General features: G+C 36.7%; 1 protein-coding gene and 1 long non-coding RNA gene across 3 annotated transcripts; one reads left to right on the top strand and one right to left on the bottom strand.

The window, feature by feature from the left end:
- Positions 1-4,710: 4,710 nt before the first annotated feature.
- Positions 4,711-13,576, bottom strand: LOC135139110 (tyrosine-protein kinase transmembrane receptor Ror-like). The gene is made up of 6 exons (XM_064069211.1): positions 13,343-13,576; positions 6,292-6,432; positions 6,081-6,230; positions 5,701-6,027; positions 5,420-5,652; positions 4,711-5,360 (listed from the first exon to the last, which is right to left on the bottom strand). The coding sequence occupies exons 1-6, from the start codon at positions 13,574-13,576 to the stop codon at positions 5,036-5,038; spliced, it is 1,410 nt and encodes a 469-aa protein (XP_063925281.1). The 3' UTR covers positions 4,711-5,035.
- Positions 13,577-13,608: 32 nt separating this feature from the next.
- Positions 13,609-14,850, top strand: LOC135139111 (uncharacterized). 2 transcript variants are annotated; one of them, XR_010282119.1, is made up of 4 exons: positions 13,609-13,699; positions 13,758-13,947; positions 13,993-14,312; positions 14,671-14,850. It is a non-coding gene; the product is annotated as an uncharacterized LOC135139111 (long non-coding RNA). The 2 variants fall into 2 exon arrangements; XR_010282118.1 differs by having other exon boundaries at positions 13,758-14,312.
- The last annotated feature ends 1,654 nt before the right edge of the window (positions 14,851-16,504 follow it).

The following is a 16,504-nucleotide window of genomic DNA, read 5'->3' on the forward strand; positions in this document are numbered from 1 at the left end:
TTTTTCAATTTATTGTTTGCAACATTTAGGAATTCTTCTTCATGTAGTTTCTTTATGTAACGCCAGCTTATCACCTTCTCTACTGTCAAAACTACTTTTTGAGTTCTTGCTTTTACTTCCACTTGTACTGCTACTACTTTTTCCATGGTATCTCTGCGCAGCACTAAATAGTAATTATTAACAGTAGTAAAAATTCAATATGATAAAATATTCAAACATTAATGCCCTCTTTACACCTTGAGGTATAATCGATGGAGAATCTTCTCAAATATCAGCTGAAGTAGCAGTCACAGTACTCTTTGAAGTTGAAGAAGCTTCTACACTTTCATCTAAATTCACACTTGGAATTGAGTTTGATTTCAATCGTTTTCTCTCATTTACAACAATGAAATCAGTTGTTGTGAAATGATCTGAGCACACCAGCTTATACTTAGTCAGTTTGAAGCTGTCATCTTTTTTCACAACAATCAGCCACTTGTTTAAAAGTTCTCGATCTTTCGGAAACCTAAAATTAGATATAATAAATATTGATCACATAGTATTGCAATAACCAATTGTTATTAATTATAAATACCTACGTATTCGATTTTAATAAGATAATGAAGAAAACATACACCTTCTGAACGAAATCGTTCACAATTTTTACAGTGAGAAACTGTACAAGACATGTTTGTTGTCAATAATAATGTCCTTTAACACTAACAAGCACGTTCACACGTGCACTAACGGTAAAACAAATTAAGTAATAATTTTAACTCCAAATTACAACTGGTTCAACAACGTCGTAACCTCATAGGTAAACAAAACTTTAAGGGTAACTGATAACCCATAGTGTACCTATGCGCAGAAGTCTAAGCTCATTCTCCTTCTCTATATCTCTGAAAAAACACGTCGGAACCGAACCGCACATATCCCGCTTGCCGGGCAGGTGGCTTGACCACTAGGCTACAGATCGGCTGATCTTTACTTCGCTTACCCAGCTATTATTGTGCCGCCACAAATGTAATCATGACGCGCTGGATCGCCGGCATCGATGATTTATTTTAATCATCATTTATTCCATAAATACAATCCTCCAATATTGCTGTCAGTAAGTTAATAATTAATGAAAATATTGTGGACTATTCCAAGAATGACACAAATTCTAGTTTTGAGAGCTTATTTATTTTTCACAGTTGTTCAAATTGTACATTTAATATTAATAAAAATAAACAATTTCAGATTTCATTCTCTATTTTTTTGAAAAAAAATTAAATATTTTTTTTGTTAGGATTATAAGGTACTATTTGTAGTCTTAGCGGAAACTGTAGCCAAATTTTGTCCTAGTAACGGGACCGTAAGTCTCAATGGTCAGTCTTACAGACGGTTGACGGTTGAACAATATCATACTGTTGTGTCGGTTGGAGAAAAAATATTTTATATTGGAACTCCAAAACCCCAACTTTTTATATGATAGTTCGGACGGTGTTACAGCCGATTCTCTTACCCGAGTCTTACCAATCTCGAATCCAGTATATGTAGTACATTTCATGCCCCGGCGCCTCCGCCAATTGTAAGCAAAACTAGTGAAAGAAACAATTATTTTTATGCCTGTGGATTTTTTTTTTTTGATGGACAATCTCTGTTTAAAGTCAAAAAAACACCAGGGACCCTTAACATTCTTTCAAACTGTCTTAAACAAAAAAGGAACCGCCAAGATCTTTTGAAATTCTTTCAAACATTCGTTAAAATAGACACTAGACGTCCTTAAAATTTGCTCAAACTCTTTCATAAGACGAAACACTAGGAGCTCTCAAGATATTTTCAAATTCTTTCAAAAACAAAACGTTACGAGACATCGAAGATGAAAAAAGACACTAGAGAATCCCAAGATTCTTTCAAACTCTAGCAAAAGCAAAACACAAGGGTCCCTCAAGTTCATTTCAATACTTTCAAAAACAAAGCATCGATTTTATTTCAAGTTCTTTAAAAAATAAAATCAAAAACCTTCAAGGATCCTTGACACAAAAAAACACCATAGGACCTCAAGATTCTTTGATATTCTTAAAAAAATTCTTTCAAATCCTCTAAAAACAAAAAAAACCTTCAAGATGTTTCGAACTTCCTTCAAAAATAAAACACAAGAAGTTCTAAATTCATAATCTTAAAAAAAGACCCTAGGGGCCTCTAAAATTCTTTCACAATCTTTCCAAACTCTTTCAAAAAGAAAATATCAAGGACCCTCGAGATTATTTCAAGTTCTTTCAAAAATAGAACCATCAAGAACATCGACGGGTCTTTGACGTAAAAAACACTATGTGACTGCAAGATCCTTTTACATTCTTAAAAAAAGACTCTTTCAAAAACAAAACTTCAAGTCCTAAAAAAACATTAAGAAAGTTCAAGATTCCTTCAAACTCTGGAACATTCCCAATCCCCAAGATTCCTTCACCTTAAAAAAAAATGAAGCGAAAGGAGATCCAAAGATCTTTTCAATTTTTTTTTTTTCAAAAATAAAACACGAGGAGTCTCCAAGATTGTTTCATATTAAAAAAATATATAGGGAATTCCAAGATTCTTTTAAACTCTTTCAAAATTAAAACATGTGGAGGTCTCAAGTTCTTTTCAAATAATTGCAGAAAGAAAACACCAGAGACCCCCACAGATTATTTCAAGTTCTTTTAAAAATAAAGCCACCATGAACATTCAACAAACTTTGAACAAAACACAAGCAGTACCAAACATTTTTGACATTAATAAACAACTAGGGGAACCCAAGATTACTTCAAGCTCTTTCAAAATTATCAGGAGCCCCCAAAATCTTTCAAACTCTTACACAATACACCAGAAGAACGGAGTGATATTTATAGATTTTAGTTTTTACTATGTAATAACAGAGTACCATGAATTTAAACCAAATTCCAGTCTTATTATCCAGAGAAATGCAAAATGCAATTCATAGAAAAATACATCTGAAAGTCGTTAAAATGATATTTGAAGAGCTTATCATGGTTTACTTTCTTCGATTTTTTCGCAAATATAACAAATAAAAAGAATGCCCTCCTGTAAACTCAAGAAAAAAGAGGGGGGGTAGGTGGGGCTAGTATATAGGTAACTGATTTTGGCAAATGAGATACCCTCTCTTTTCTTAGAGGGACCTATGTTATTTGCCAAAACGAGTTTTATCTTAGAAGGTACTAGCCCCACCCACCCTCTCTCTTCTTAGAGGGTATGTGATTTGCCAAAATCAGTTTTATCTTAGTAGGTACTAGTGCCGCCCACCCACCCTCTCTTTTTTTAGAGGGTATCTCATTTGCCAAAATTGGTCTTATCCCATCAGGTACTATCCCCATCCACCCACCCTCTCTTTTCTTAGAGGGTATGTCATTTGCCAAAATCAGTTTTATCTTAGCAGGTACTAGCTGTAGATTTTGAATTGTCGACGTGGATTTTAGTAATTTATTTTAGTAACGATTCTGTCACTCGCTATTCTGACGTATAAAATCACGTTGAGGTTAGCGTTGTTAAGATTGTTTTCAAGAATGCAAAAGAAAAGATATGACGTTGTGGTGAAACTTTCTCTTTTCTTCACATTTTTCTTTAGATTTGAATAATTTGAATTTGAAAAAAAATCGTTAAACATAGGCCTTGTGCACGTTTAATTCTTCGTAACGATACCGCCACGGTTTTCCCCAACACGCGCAGCTAATTCTTGCGGTTTCTAATCAGAAAATGTGAATTTGTGTCCGACGCCGACACGTGTAATTTTAATTCATTTTTTGTAAATTCACAGTTCATGTTTGGATTTTAATCGTTAACTGGTGCTAACACAATATAACAGACATTTACTCAGGACTAGTTTGATTTTGTTTGTCTAACCATAAATAAGTTTCTGGATGTTACTACGTACGTGTTACATTATAATACTTTTTAATTCTTTACACAAAATTGCTAATACTTCATTAACGGCAGTTAAATTAACAAAATTCATAATATCGTGAACTGGCGGGGGGTTAGTATAATTTCTTCCCTTAGGCAGTTATCATCTTTATTATCATCGTTATCATCATTACATCATCGAGGCATTTCCTCGCAACGTTAAAGATTATATCACTGAAGCTTTTCCTCGCAACGTTAAAGATTGATTACATCGCCGAGGCATTTCCTCGCAACGTTAAAAATTACATCACCGAGGCATTTCCTCGCAACGCTAAAAAATTACATCACCGAGACGCTTATTCCTCGTAACGCTGACTGGATATTTTTGTGTTTATTTATCATGTGTTTTGTTTGGGGTAAGCAGGTCACGATATTACAAAGTCTCAAAGCTAATTGTTTTAAGTAACCAATCACTTGGATTAAAACATAATTTAACATAATGTAAACTCTTTGTTTGAATCATTGATAAAGTGTGGCAAATATTAATCTCAGGTAAATTTGTTTGTTAACTTTGCAATTTTCACCCCAGACAATATTTCTCAATCCCACAATTTTAACTTCAGAAATTTTCTTTTTTGTATAATTTAAATTGAACGTAAATTTTTGTGCTGTGCAGTTTTAACCTCACGTAATATTTTATCTGCACACGTTTGCATCATATACATGTGTTCAAATTTGTGTTTTTCTTATGTACCTTTCAAAAGGTGTCTTTATTGTATGATATACTGTGTTATTAGTGACAATGCTAATGCCAACCTAAATACGAACATTGGACTAGTAATATTACTAAAATTATTATTTTTAAAAAATTTAATTGTAGGAAAACGGTACAAAAAATTATGTAAATTACTCACGCCAAAGCCGAGTAGCACTACTCGCTCGTTATGCTACTCGATACTTTCGGCGCTTGGAATGTAAATAACTATTATTATAAGTATGGCACAACCATTTTATAAATACACACACACATACACATGAACATGTTACGGTAACGAAGAATGAACACATGTTGCGCTGTACAAAAATTCGATTTAGATTAACCCCTACAATAAAACTACGTAATGGAAATTCGATATATTAATCGAAATGGTCTTGGACGTGACGTTTCGATCTCGACTTAGGACGTTTTGCTCTGCTTCCACATTTGCAGACGCTGGCAGATCTCGGCGAAATCGGGGCGTCGCTTGGGCTGTCCCGCCCAGCACTCAACCATGAGACCGTAACAATAGTCGGGGGAAGTGTCTGGACACGGCAGCAGCTTGTGCGAGTGGATCCTGGCGATGGCCTCCTGGTCGTCATACCCATGATGGGGCTGCTTGCCGTAGCTGAAGATCTCCCAGAGGGTGACGCCGAACGACCACACGTTGGTCTCGCAGGTGAACTTGCCGGAGGTGATGCACTCGGACGGCAACCAGCGCACCGGAAGAAGCGATACTCCGGAACTGATTTTGAGATGACGTCATCGTTGTGTTGGTGGGGGTGATAAGATAAATTTACTCACTCGTAATAATCGCCACGATACTGGTCCCTCTCGAGCTCGAAAGTGCCAATCTTTACCACCAAATCGCCGAAAACCCAACAATTCCTAGCAGCTAGATCCGTGTATATGTAATGGTTGTCACATAAGTACTGCATGCCTTGACTGATTTGGCTTCCTAGGTCCAGAAATTGGTTCAGCGTCAAACTTTTACCCTTGCTGGGTGAATTCGCGATGAGGAATTCGTGAAGGTTGCCCTATAACGGAAATTTTACCACCACAAACGCAAAAAAACCGCCACCAACCTGTGACGTAAATTCGAACAACATAGACAACGGCTGCTCCACCACGACCCCCAGCAGTGAAATAACGTAGGGATGTTTCAAGGCGGAATTCACCTGCATTTGTTGGTAGAAATCGCTTTGGGTTTTGGAATTCGCGTTTTCTTTGAGGGGCCTCATGGCGATGACGAATTTTCCGGTTGGAGTTTTGAGTTCACCTTTCTGTATGTTGTTATCCAGTCGTTCCAATTCAGTGACGGCGTTGTTCGTATACTCTGGAAGGTTGTAGTAGTTATTGAGCACCAAGGAATTATTCCGTTCCCCCTTTTTATTGACAATGGAAATCGAAATCTGGAATACGCGAAAGTGGTAATGTATTTATTATTGGACGTGACGTTACTAACCATTCGTAGATTTCTACAAGGGTTCCATTTCTTTTTATGGTAGAACCACATACATGTTAGTATAGCTAGCGTCACAAGCACCCCGAACACCCAGCCGACGTATGTCCATGACCCATATATTTCATCTGCCTCGTTCAACACCTTACAATTCTGCAACAATAAATGTAATCACACAATTAAATGTAATCCTCTAACCTCTTATAATACTAACGCGTTCTCCTGGCTCCAAAGTAAAATTTGTATGATATACTTCGCAAATGAACTTGAGGACTTTCTTTCCGATATCTACGGTCACGTTCTTCAGGCGAAAGACATCAATTCTAGGACGAATGGGAATGGTGGCTTCTGAACACTGAAACAAAATCTAGCCACACGACAAAGAAATCTACAAATCTTGGTTGGATTTTTCATTCATTCTCAAAATCTGACAACAGGCAGCACCTGCAAATTTTCCAAGCAAAACTCGATTACAAATCTTTTGGCCTATTTCACTTTTTTTTTAACTTTGAAAGTGTCCCGGTAAATTTTGACAAGTTGTATGAAAACCAACAAGCTATTTTTTTATTTTCTGTCACATTATTAACATTTATCATGCTTATCATAACTGTAAAACATTCGGTTTTGCAGATTCAGAATTGCGGCTAATTCTTGCGATTTTTTAATCTGAAAAGTGTTAATTTTCGGGACCAACGTGGTGTAGATTTGTTTTGTTTGTAAATTCGCCAATCAAGTTAGTTCCTCAGTTAGTGTTAACACGATTTAACAACCAAGATAATTTAAATACACCACTTGCTAGAAGATTTCATGAAATTCACTTAGTCAGGACAACAATTCTTTATTTAACATGTTATAAATAAGTTTCTGGATGCATGTACGTAAGTGTTACATTATAACTCTTCTTACATAATTCTTCACACAATATTGCTAACGGCAGTTAAATTAACTAATTCGTATCGTGAACTGAGGGGGTGTTAAAATAATTTCTTCCCTTAGGCGGTTCTCATCGTTGTTATCATAGTTATCATGACCACATCACTGAGGCATGTCCTCGACACGCTAAAGATTGATTACATCACTGAGGCATGTCCTCGCGACGCTAAAGACTGATTACATCACTTACGCATGTCCTCACAGCGCTAAAGATTGATTACATCATCGAGGTATTTCCTCGCAACGTTAAAATTTACATCATCGAGGCGTTTCTTCGCAACGATAAAATTTACATCATCGAGGTATTTCTTCGCAACGATAAAATTTACATCACCGAGACGCTTTTTCCTCGCAACGATGACTGGATATTTTTGTGTTTATTTATTATGTGTTTTGTTGGGGTAACCAGTTTACGGTATTTTAAACTCTCAAAGTAAATTGTTTTTAGGTAACCATGACATAATTTGACATAACGTAAACTCTTTGTTTGAATCGTTGATTAAGTGTGGCAAGCATTAATCTCATGTAAATTTTGTTAACTTTGCAATTTTTCACCTCATAGAATATTTCTCTATCTCACAATTTTAACCTCAGTAATTTTCTTTGTTGTATAATTTTAGTTGAATGTAAATTTCATGCTCTGCAGTTTTAACCTCACATAACATTTTTCTTTGCACAAGTTTATTTCACAGCAGATATGTTTTGTAAATATTTTGTTGATGAATGTTTCCATCGCATTAATTATTTGATGTCCAATTTTAATCTCACATAAGAATTAATTGTCGTTTAAAATTTCACAAGATCGTATAGCGAATTTAAATGTTGTTTATTGCCCTTTGAAACTTTGACACTTGTTCAGTTGTTGTTAATATCAGAGTTCAACGAAATTGAACATTTAAAATGGAATTGAGGTTAAATAACACCGAACACGTAGCAGAAGCGGGGGGCGCGGTTCCTAGTGGGAGCTAGCGGGATTTATCGCGCCACCTGCACAAGGGCTGCAAGCTTTGTACACCGTGGCGGGGGAGACCAGCCCGAACCGGTAGCCACAAAGTCCGCTTGTGCTAGAACGCCCTATGGGTATTTTTGTCGTGCTCTTGTGACGGCCGTAACTTTAAATTTGACGTACATGCCCGTAATAACTTTTGCATTTGCATGCAGTTACTTTAATTCAGATTTTGCTTTGTTTTTATTAAATTTGTGATATTTAAATATTTGCATTGATTCCAAACAGATGTATAGGATTTTGCGTTAGTTCGTTTTTCAAATGTGTATGTCTGTCAATTCGCGAGTGTCTTTTCTTTCATAATTTTAAGGTGTTTCATTTGACATGTAGTATGTGGATTAATAAAACCCTGAGGGGTTTTTGGGGATGGGAAGGAATGGTGGCCCGGCCCTCCTGGGCCGCCGGAAGGGCACGTCCCGGTCCCCTTTGCTCGTGGCTTCTTTTCCTCTTGGAGAGGGGTGCGAGTCTAGCCCCCCTCCCAAAAATTTTGTCTATTATTTCTTGCGCTCTCGACTCACACGCAGTATATGCTCACTTGTATGAAAGAACGTCTTCCCGCCACAGAAAAAAACAACGTAGGTTCCATTTGTTAGACGGTCACAGCCAAAGTCAAATTTTGATTTTTTTTTTCTCGGGCCCTTCAAACTTTTTCAAGTATCAATTTAAGGCGGGAACTTTGGGTTATCACAGTACTTTGAAGTTTTGCCAAAGCGTCATACAACTTTAAAATTTCAGATTGTTAATAAACTATAGTTTTCGATAAATTTTGACATTTTTGATCAATGAGGCTGAAATCATATTCGATGTTTGGTTTGATAATGGTGTTTTTGCCCTTAATAATACTTTGCGCATCGTCTGGTATGTTTCTGGGTGTATTTTTCAAGAAAGTGTTGTGGTGACCGAATTTAAATCAAAATTTTCGCGCTGAAATTAATTAACAGAGGCCCGAAATCACATTTGAATAATTTGAATTTGAAAGAGAAAAAAATTCAATCACAAAAAAAGAAATCGTTAAAAATAGGCACGTAGCACTTAGGGGTTAGTTCTGCATATTTAGTTAGAGGGCGGCTTGGTAGAGACAGAGGGCGGCATGTCAATGTAAACACGTGGTAAGAGCTAGTTTAAATTAGTTGCTTTGGTAGTTAATAAAAGGGAGGAAGCCTTTGTTTAACGGCAATCAATCGTAACTTCTAAACGATACAGTTTTCCCCAATTCTTGCGGCCTTTTAATCGGAAAAACATGCGATCTTTCAACGCGGAGCAAGTGCTGTAAATTTGTTTTATTTTTCATGAAATTCACTTAGTCAGGATAATAACTTTGTTGTTCAATTATGAATAAGTTTCTGGATGCATATGCGTAAGTGTTACATTATAACACTTCATAATTCTTCACGCAAGATTTCTAATATTTCATTTACGGCAGTTAAACAAAATTCATTATACTGCGTACTGTCGAGGGGTTAAATAATTTCTTCCCTTAGGCGGTTATCATCGTTATTACCGTCGTTATCATGATTACATCATCGAGGCTTGCCCTCACAACGCTACAGATTGATTACATCATCGAAGCTTGCCCTCACAACGCTACAGATTGATTACTTCAACGAGGCTCATTCCTCGCAACGCCAAAATATACATCATCGAGGTATTCCCTCGCAACGATAAAAAAAAATTACATCACCGAGACGCTTTTTCCTCGCAACGATGATTGGATATTTTTGTGTCTGTTTATTGTGTTTTGTTGGGGTAACCAGTTCGCGGTAACTTAAATTCTCAAAGTAAATTGTTTTTTTTTAAGTAACCAATCACTTAGATCATGACATAATTTAACATAATGTAAACTCCTAAGAGTTCAAATTCAAACTAATTTGAATCGTTGATAAAGTGTGGCAAATATTATAATATCTCATGTACATTTTGTTAACTTTGCAATTTTTCACCTCATACAATATTTCTCTAATCTCACGGTTTTAACCTCAGTACTTTTCCTTTGTTGTATAATTTTCATTCGACGTAAATTTCATGCTCTGCAGTTTTAACCTCACATAATATTTTTATTTGCACAAGTTTATTTCACACCAGATCTTTTGTTTTTCATAAATTTTTGCTAGTTTTGTTTTCTAAATATTTTGTTGATCATATAAATTGTTTGATGTCCAATTTCAATCTCACATAGGAATTATTTGTTGTTTAAAATTTCACAAGATTGTATGGCGAATTGAAATGTTGTTTAGTGGTCTTTTGAAACTATAACATTTGTTCAGTTGTCGTTAATAGTCGAGCTGGCGAGATTCATCGTGTCACCTGTACAAGTCCGCAGGTTTGGATGGATTCAGGGGCGGCCGCCGATGTTGCAACGTTCTCGGCTTGTCCTTAGCCGAGATCCAACTACGGGTCTGGCGACCGTAATTGCCTAGTTTCGGACGGCATGTTCGTCCTAGAGATGTGTAACGTGCTGTTTGGGTAGGCGTTGCGATAGATAGAATCACCGTCGTGGGGGCAGAACAGCCCCGACCGGTAGCCCCAAACTCCGCTTCTGCTAGAACGCCTCAGGGGTACTTTTGTTGTGCTCCTGTTAACTGCCGTAACTTTAAAATCTGACGCCACACGCCCGAAATAACTTGTGTATTTGCATCCCGTTACTTTAATTCAGATTTTGCTTTGTTTTTATTAAATTTGTGATATTCAAATATTTGCATTGATTCCAAACAGATGTATAGGATTTTGCGTTTGTTCGTTTTTCATATGTGTATGTCTGTCAATTCGCGAGTATCTTTTCTTTCATATTTTTAAGGTCTGTCATTTGAACTGTAATATGTCCGTGAATATACGATAGGGGCTGAGGAGTGAATCCTCGTAGATTCTTTCCTCCTGAGAGGGGTGCCATTTTAGCCCCTCCAAAAAAAAAATGTGTCTATTATTTCTTGCGCTCTCGATTCACACGCAATGTATGTTCACTTGTATGAAAGAACGTCTTCCCGCCACTTTTCAAAAAAAAAAACACAACGTAGGTTCCCATTTGTTAGACGATCACAGCCAAAGCCAAAAAAAGGTCAGTTTAAAGGCGGGAAGTTTGGGTTATCACAGTGTTTCAATTTTGGGTTATTAATTTTTGCGAAAGGGATGATGGTTGCTGCTACAAATGTTTCGTACAGTTCCTCGTTAAAAGTGTCTACCATAGAGCAAGAAGGTGGATTACTCTTATTTGTATGCGATTGAGACTCTAAGGGGTCTATTTTGTAATTTATCGCTCCAGAACGATCTCGTTCCCAAACGATAATCGTTAGAAGCAATCGTAAAATCAGTTTAGCGAGATTGTACAAATTTCCAATTTTATAAACACTATCGTAATCGTAAAGTTTTGAAATCGTTAGCGGAACGATGAATCTAATGTTTTTAAAATGGGTAGTATTTAGATTTGTGTCGCGTCTAGATTACGTTGTTCTCTGTTGTGACATGTGACATTTGTTTTGCTACTGATTGATGTTTGGACAAATTTGTGAACTTATAACATGTAAGTAAACAATAATTATAAAAGAAAAACATCAAAATAATCACACTAACACGAAATTCAGTTTACAATACGTTCACGGGAGCAATGGAAAAACGTAAAGGGGCCCAGCGTATTACCCAACAGCAACATGAGTTATATGTGGAGGAGTTAGAAGGTAATGTTGATTTTAGGGCCCAAAAGTTCGTAGCGGACAAGCCAGATCTTTTAGAAAAGATATGGGAAGGGTTGGTAGCAAAACTAAATTCTGTGGGAGGATCACAAAAAAGTGTTCAGCAGTTCAGAGAGGTATGTGTAATTAATTAATCGCCCGAACACTCTTTTTAAAAATGTGTACTTTACTATAATTTATCGTACAACTATTAGCAATTATTCTGCTTACATCAACACTTTGTTTAAGACAAAGTGAACATCTTGTTTAGTCATGAATCATGATCAATCAATTATGAGAACTGAGATGTTTAATCTTTATAAATACTGTTACACAATAAACCATAACCTCTGTGTTTTTTAGTACATCAAGAATATAACATAGGGCACTCTAATTACAATGTACTGCCTGGTAAGTAAACGTCACTGTGTGTTCCAGAGATATGTAGATTGGAAATTCAATGTTTGAAAGAAGGCCTGAAATTTAAGACTATATGAAAGAGGAACTGTTTAATAATTTCATTATGTTGTAAAAAAAATAATAAATACATTATTGAAAATGCTGTATTATTAAATTATTTCTTGTGATATGCCATTCATGTAGTAAATTGTGTTCTTCATATTCAAGTTCTTCATTATTATCGTTCTCCTTGTCATAGACAATATTGATCTCGTCATTTTCGATATTTCTTATGCGTAAGATGTGTGAAATAGCACATGAGTATATAATTTTTCCTGCAACTTCTGGTGAATAATACAGAACTCTGCGGCAGTATTTCTGGAAATGTGTCTCTCGCCGCTTCCCATTACAGTTGGTAGGTCTTCCTAAAGGTTTCTTCTCGAACGATCAAGGGGTCGTTTACATCTCTTAAGACCCGAGACAAATTTCTCATTCTGTCTCTGCAGTAAAAAAAATATATAATAAGTTATCAACCTAATCCAAACATACATTAATTACTTACATTTACCTTCTCTACCCATATTTGCACCAAAACGTTCCTCTTCATTGTATAAATACTTTTCTAACGTGTTCTGACACTTCTAACGGTGAGCTGAAACCTATCGTTCCGGAACGATGACATTCTAACGATACGATCGCTATGTAACGAGACGATAGATGTTACAAAATCGCTATCAGTCCCAAAATCGTTATGGGAACGATTATCGTAAGTTAACGATGCTCTAGCGAGATCGTTAAGAGTTACAAAATAGACCTCTAAATCTCGTTTAATTTCATATTTTTGAGGCGATGCTAATGTTTGTTATTGAACACTTGATGTGCAATAAGTAGAAAAACAAGCTACAAAACTGCGATCCAAATACAATGTAGTGGTCTGCACAGTTCTTAATGGTTCTTAACGCCAAAGCCGCCGCCCTTTGGTGATTACTGACATACAAAATGTTTTCCAAGGGTGACTCGATCACAAATTATGTTGCTCGCCAGTGCGCCCAATCACCCAATCAGTACCTTTGGGAGCACGATTTAGGAGTGTTGTTAATACAAGAAAAAGTGAGGTTAGGTTACATTATTTCCATTCTACGCTGTCAGCTGTCATTTATTAAATTTTGGGGTTAAATGTCTGAAAGCACAAAAAACCTATGAACTACTTGATGCTTTTCTCAATTTAACGAACATTAGATTTATTTAATGAAAGTGTTACTTACTGAAATGTTCATCTGAATCTGGGTTACCATCGTCAAAACGAACGCGATAAAGACCTTCCCCATCGCCACGGTGATATGCGACAGCACGTCCACGGTGGAAACATCCTTCGGGAGGGCTTGTTGGGGTAGCTCTCCCGTTATAGTTGCCTTTATAATTTTTGGGATGGCCATACACAAACCTTCATACGTGGAATTATCCAGTTTATGATCCCAGTTCTGTTGGTAGTAGTCCATGGTGCGTTAAAACAACCGCTGCTTTCTACGAAATGACTAGAAGACAACACGAAAAGGGAAGTTATTTTCTTCTTCCACTTTTCCCTGATGAGATGGCCTTCGCTGCAAGACACTTACATCCAGGTTCGTGCCCTTTGTGATACCTTTGATTCTAGGTGTGCTATCCCTGCAAAATTGACAGTTTTAGGTTATGGTAACTGGTCATGGGAAATATTGGTGCTCTGATCTTGTATAGGAAGGCTGGGCTAGTTTTGTTTTTGATTATGAGTGGCAATGGCGAGGCTTTTGGGGGGTAGCCAAGGCAATGTAGACTTTGGATGGCGGAGAGGGAGTCAATGGAGATGAGAAGTTCACCTGTGTTCACGTGTTCGGTGAGTTGTAGTGCTTTAAGGATGGCTAGCAGTTCGGCTGAGCAGATGTTGGTCGTAGGCTACCCGCAAAGGCACTGTGTGGAGGACTGAAGACTCCCAAGCCGGCTTGCCCCGTTGTGGGGTCCACTGTGGCTGTGGAGAGGTTGTGACATCCTACTCACAGAACAACCAATATCATACTCACTGGAGTCACCGGAATGAAACTTGTATTCGTGTGTTTGTGACTTCGAATCTTCGCTGACAATTGTTGCACCATGAAAGTGGGGATGTTGTGGTTGTAGTGCGCATGAGCTACTAATATGGCAGCAAAGTGACAACTGACAACCAACAGCAACAATGCTGTCATGGAGAAGTGTGAAAATGAGGTGAATGAAATAATCCTTCATAATTTCAGTTCTCCTACTTCTAAAAGTAGCAATTGTGAGGAAGATCATTGCAAAGCTTTAAGCGATCTTGTGAATTATTTAACAGAACACAATTTTTCGGCAGAGCATGATAATCTTAATTTAAACAATTTAAATTTCGAAGAGGAATAGGACATTAGTGATTGTTTCGACAACCCAGCCATAGTAAAAAATCAAGCAAGTGCATATGTTGCGGGGTGTTTTTTTATTAAATTTCGTTTTCTGTTAAACTCAGTTATTGATAAATGTGTTGTATTAATTAATTGTGCAATTCTAATTTTGTCTTTTCTTTTTCATGTGAACTTTTGGCCAAATGCAGAATGCAGAAGACCTTCGCTGTTTTATGAGGATGATTTATTTTTGTTTTGTGTTTATTTTGAATTTATGAACTGCCCACTAGTTTTACAAGTTTTGTTGTTGAATTTTATTTAATTTGTTTTCATTTATGTTTAGTCTATTGTATTTTTATACAAAAATAAATGTATATTAATTATCACAATGTTATTTCATGCCTGAAAAAAAAAAATAAAATGGATCAAAAATCTGGGAAGAAAAAATTGAATTATTTAAATTACGCTGTGATAACCCAAACTTCCCGCCTTAAATTGACACTTGAAAACGTTTGAAAGTTGGGCTTGGCTCTGATTGTCTAACAAAAAGGAACCTACGTTGTGTTTTTTTTTTTTAAACATGGCGGGAAGACGTTTTTTCATACAAGTGAGCATACATTGCGTGCGAGTAGAGAGCGCAAGAAATAATAGACACAATTTTTGGGAGGGGGCTAAAATTCGCACCCCCTCTCTAGGAGGAAAAGAGCTGCGAGCATTCACTCCTCAGCCCCAAAAACCCCTTATCCTATATTCACCGACGTATTACATTTCAAACGAAACACCTTAAAAATACGAGAGAAAAAGACACTCGCGAATTGATACACATATGAAAACCAAACAAGTACAAAAACCCTACGTTTATGTTTTGAATCAATGCAAATATTTGAATATCACAAATTTAATAAAACCAAAGCAAAATCTGAATTAAAGTAACTGAATGCAAATGCACAAATTATTACGGGCGCGTGACGTCAAATTTAAAGTTACGGCAGTCAGTTAACAGGAGCACAACAAAACTACCCCTGGGGCGTTCTAGCAGAAGCGGAGTTTGGGGCTACCGGTCTGGGCTGTTCTCCCCCCTCGACGGTGATTCTATCTATCGCAAAGCCTACCCAAACAGCACGTTACACATGTCTAGGACGAACATGCCGTCAGACACTAGGCCGCAGTTGGGTCTCGGCTAAGAAGAGAAGCCGACAGCGCTACAACGTCGCGACCGCCCCTGAATATATCCAAACCTGTACCCTTTGTGCAGGTGGCGCGATAGATCTCGCCAGCTCGACTAAGAACCGCACTTCGCTTCTGCCATGTTTTCTGTATTATTCAACCTCAATTCCATTTTAAATGTTCAATCTATTATAACTCAGATATTAACAACAACTGAACAAATGTTAAAGTTTCAAAAGAGCAATAAACAACATTTAAATTTGCCATACAATCTTGTGGGATTTTAAACAACAAATAAATCTTATGTGAGATTAAAATTGGACACCAAATAATTTATATGATAGAAACTTTCATCAACAAAATATTTACAAAACAAAACTAGCAAAAATTTATGAAAAACAAAAGATCTGGTGCAAAAAAATATTATATGAGGTTAAAACTGCAGAGCATGAAATTTACATCCAATGAAAATTATACAACAAAGGAAAATTACTGAGGTTAAAACTGTGAGATTAGAAAAATATTGTAGTTTACGTTATGTCAAATTATGTCATGGTCCAAGAGATTGGTTACTTAAAAACAATTTACTTTGAGAGTTTAAAATACCGTGACCTGGTTAACCCAACAAAACACATAATAAATAAACACAAAAATATCCAGTCATCGTTGCGAGGGAAAAGCGTCTCGGTGATGTAAATTTTATCGTTGCGAGGAAATACCTCCATGATGTAAATTTTAACGTTGCGAGGAAATACCTCGATGATGTAATCACTCTTTAGCGCTGTGAGGACATGCGTCAGTGATGTAATCAGTCTTTAGCGTTGCGAGGACATGCCTCAGTGATGTAATCAATCTTTAGCGTTGCGAGGACATGCC

This window comes from Zophobas morio, unplaced genomic scaffold, assembly GCF_036711695.1.
Source record: "Zophobas morio isolate AGI-343-1 ecotype UQ-CSIRO unplaced genomic scaffold, CSIRO_AGI_Zmor_V1 ptg000030l, whole genome shotgun sequence".
Taxonomy (NCBI): domain Eukaryota; kingdom Metazoa; phylum Arthropoda; class Insecta; order Coleoptera; family Tenebrionidae; genus Zophobas; species Zophobas morio.